Here is a 2,313-nt window from a genome sequence, read left to right as displayed (position 1 = left end):
ATAAAAGTGTAGAAGAAAAAGCAAATAAGGCATAACCTATTTTTTTAATCATTTATTTAAATTAATTGAAACGATATTTTTAATAAATTTATTTATTCTAGGATAAAAAGATAATTACGATGAATGAAGATAATAATATTGAGCAAAATCAATTTGGTATATATATTTTAAAATTACATATTATTTTATTGTTTTATTATTGTTTATTTTATTATTAGTATTATTTATAGTATTAATTATTATTTACTTTGACATAAGCATCTTAAATTCTGTTAATTTTAATATATAAAAATATTTCTAAATTGTTATATTCAATGTAAATATCAAACTTAAAATTATCCTTCAATGCTTATGTAAAAATAAATAATCTTAAAAATACTTGTCAATTTCCTAAATAGCAGTAATCAAAATAAGATTATACAAAGTATTCTGTGTGTAATCCAGCTAATGAAGCCTGCGTAAATAGATTTTGAGTAGAGCCTGCTCGAATGCATATTCTGCCACTAATCTGCTCACATTGCTTGTCAGCAAAACTTTGTTGATAGAATACAAGTGTAATGCACAGATCAGTAAATAGATCTTTTTAAGCCCTACAACTTTAGTCTGGAACATTTTTCTATAAAACTTATATTTTCCGAGTTATTCAGGGGTACCGACCTTTTTTCCCCACCTTGTAATTATATATATGGCATAGTAGAACATTATTATAGTATTTTAATAATTTTATTTTGTTACAGAAAACTCTAAATATCAGTGGACAATGCAAACTACAAAATTTTTAATAGAAAATGTTAGAAACCATGTGGTATCATTAAATAATAAAAATTGTATGCATAAAACAATATGGAGAAGAATAGCAAATAATTTTAAGGAAAAAGATTACAATGTAACCGAGGAACAATGTTACACTAAATGGAAAAATTTGAAACAAAGGTATAAAAATGTACGAGATTCTAATAATCAAACTGGGAAAAACAGAGAATCTTGGGAATATTTTGATATGATCGATGAATTCATTAATAAGCAACCCGAAATAGCACCTGTATCAATTGCTTCTAGTACGCATGGATTTAGAATTAGACAATCAAGTCCAGAGCTAATTGCAGAATCCAACAATGAAAATGATTCTGCAGCCATCAATACTTCTTATAATGCAAGACGCAACATTAGAAAGCGCCGAAAGAATGAACCTGAATGGGTCAAAATTTACAAACAAAAAGAGGTACATCATAAAGAAAACATAAAAATGCAAAAAAGGTTTCTCAAAATATTCAAGATATATTTGCAAAGGGATAACGTACAATAAAGAAAGTATCTCAGATTTATGTTTAATGAAAAGAAAAAAGTATATTTTAGTTTCTATAACAACTAACGTTATAAGAAAAATTATTATTTGTTACGACAAATGTTTAAAATGTTATTAAAAAAGTAATAAATTTATTTTAGTTTTAAGTTACGTTTTGATTCATATTGCATGTGCTGATTTGTTTCTATAAGAAAAACTGTCATTCTTAAAAATATTATTTTGATGTAAACATTCTTCATTATTTAGTTATATTACATTTGTAATAATTACATTTTATATATTTGTCTTAAGATTTGTTCTAAGATTTGTTTTCAGATTCACATATAACACAATAATATATGTAATGGAAAATATTGTTAAAGAAGACAGTTTCTGTCTTTGATATACATGTTCAGTTTTCTTGCATATTTTATATATAAAATTATATATATACATATATCGTATTAAAATTAATAGTGTGATATTAGAATAAAATTATATTTGCTTACTGAAACAAAGTATAAGCTCTTACTTGCTTTTCTCCTGATTTGTATTATTACAAAGTATAGTACTTTATTATAAAGTATTTAGTAGAAAATATTGTGAGTTGTTTTCCAACTCTTGTATTTTATATTTAAAAGTGTATTATATCAAGTCTATACTATCTAGGGTGTATATCAGTTGGACACGGGGCAATTGGACACAGTCCAATCACAGTCCAGTCGCTGTTCCAAGGGACCCTACAAATGTCTCTAATCACACGGTGCTGTGATTGGCTGTGTCCAAATGCACCGTGTCCAAGTGCACCGCTCCCTACTATCTAATGCATAACGTTACGCATTATATGTACTATACATGTATAAAATATACATAATATAATACATATACATAATATTTTTCTGATAATAGACTTTTAACTACAGAATACAAGAGTTGGAAAGCAACTCACAATACTTTGTAGTAAATACATTATAATAAAGTACTATACTTTGTTTCAGTGCAAATATATTATTATAACATCAAATATT

The 2,313-nt window shown here is 25.7% G+C and overlaps 1 protein-coding gene across 1 annotated transcript; it reads left to right on the top strand.

Annotated features, from left to right (window-relative positions):
- The first annotated feature begins 105 nt into the window (after positions 1 to 105).
- Positions 106 to 1,516, top strand: LOC116853469. The gene is made up of 2 exons (XM_032834579.1): positions 106 to 156; positions 738 to 1,516. Exons 1-2 carry the CDS (start codon positions 120 to 122, stop codon positions 1,304 to 1,306), a joined length of 606 nt encoding a protein of 201 aa, XP_032690470.1. The 5' UTR covers positions 106 to 119; the 3' UTR covers positions 1,307 to 1,516.
- The last annotated feature ends 797 nt before the right edge of the window (positions 1,517 to 2,313 follow it).

The sequence above is a fragment of the Odontomachus brunneus genome, unplaced genomic scaffold, assembly GCF_010583005.1.
Source record: "Odontomachus brunneus isolate Ranch 3 - 2012 unplaced genomic scaffold, Obru_v1 Obru_scaffold_329, whole genome shotgun sequence".
Classification (NCBI taxonomy): Eukaryota; Metazoa; Arthropoda; class Insecta; order Hymenoptera; family Formicidae; genus Odontomachus; species Odontomachus brunneus.
Note: the sequence above shows the minus strand (reverse complement) of the source record. Positions and strands in the feature narration are given on the sequence as shown.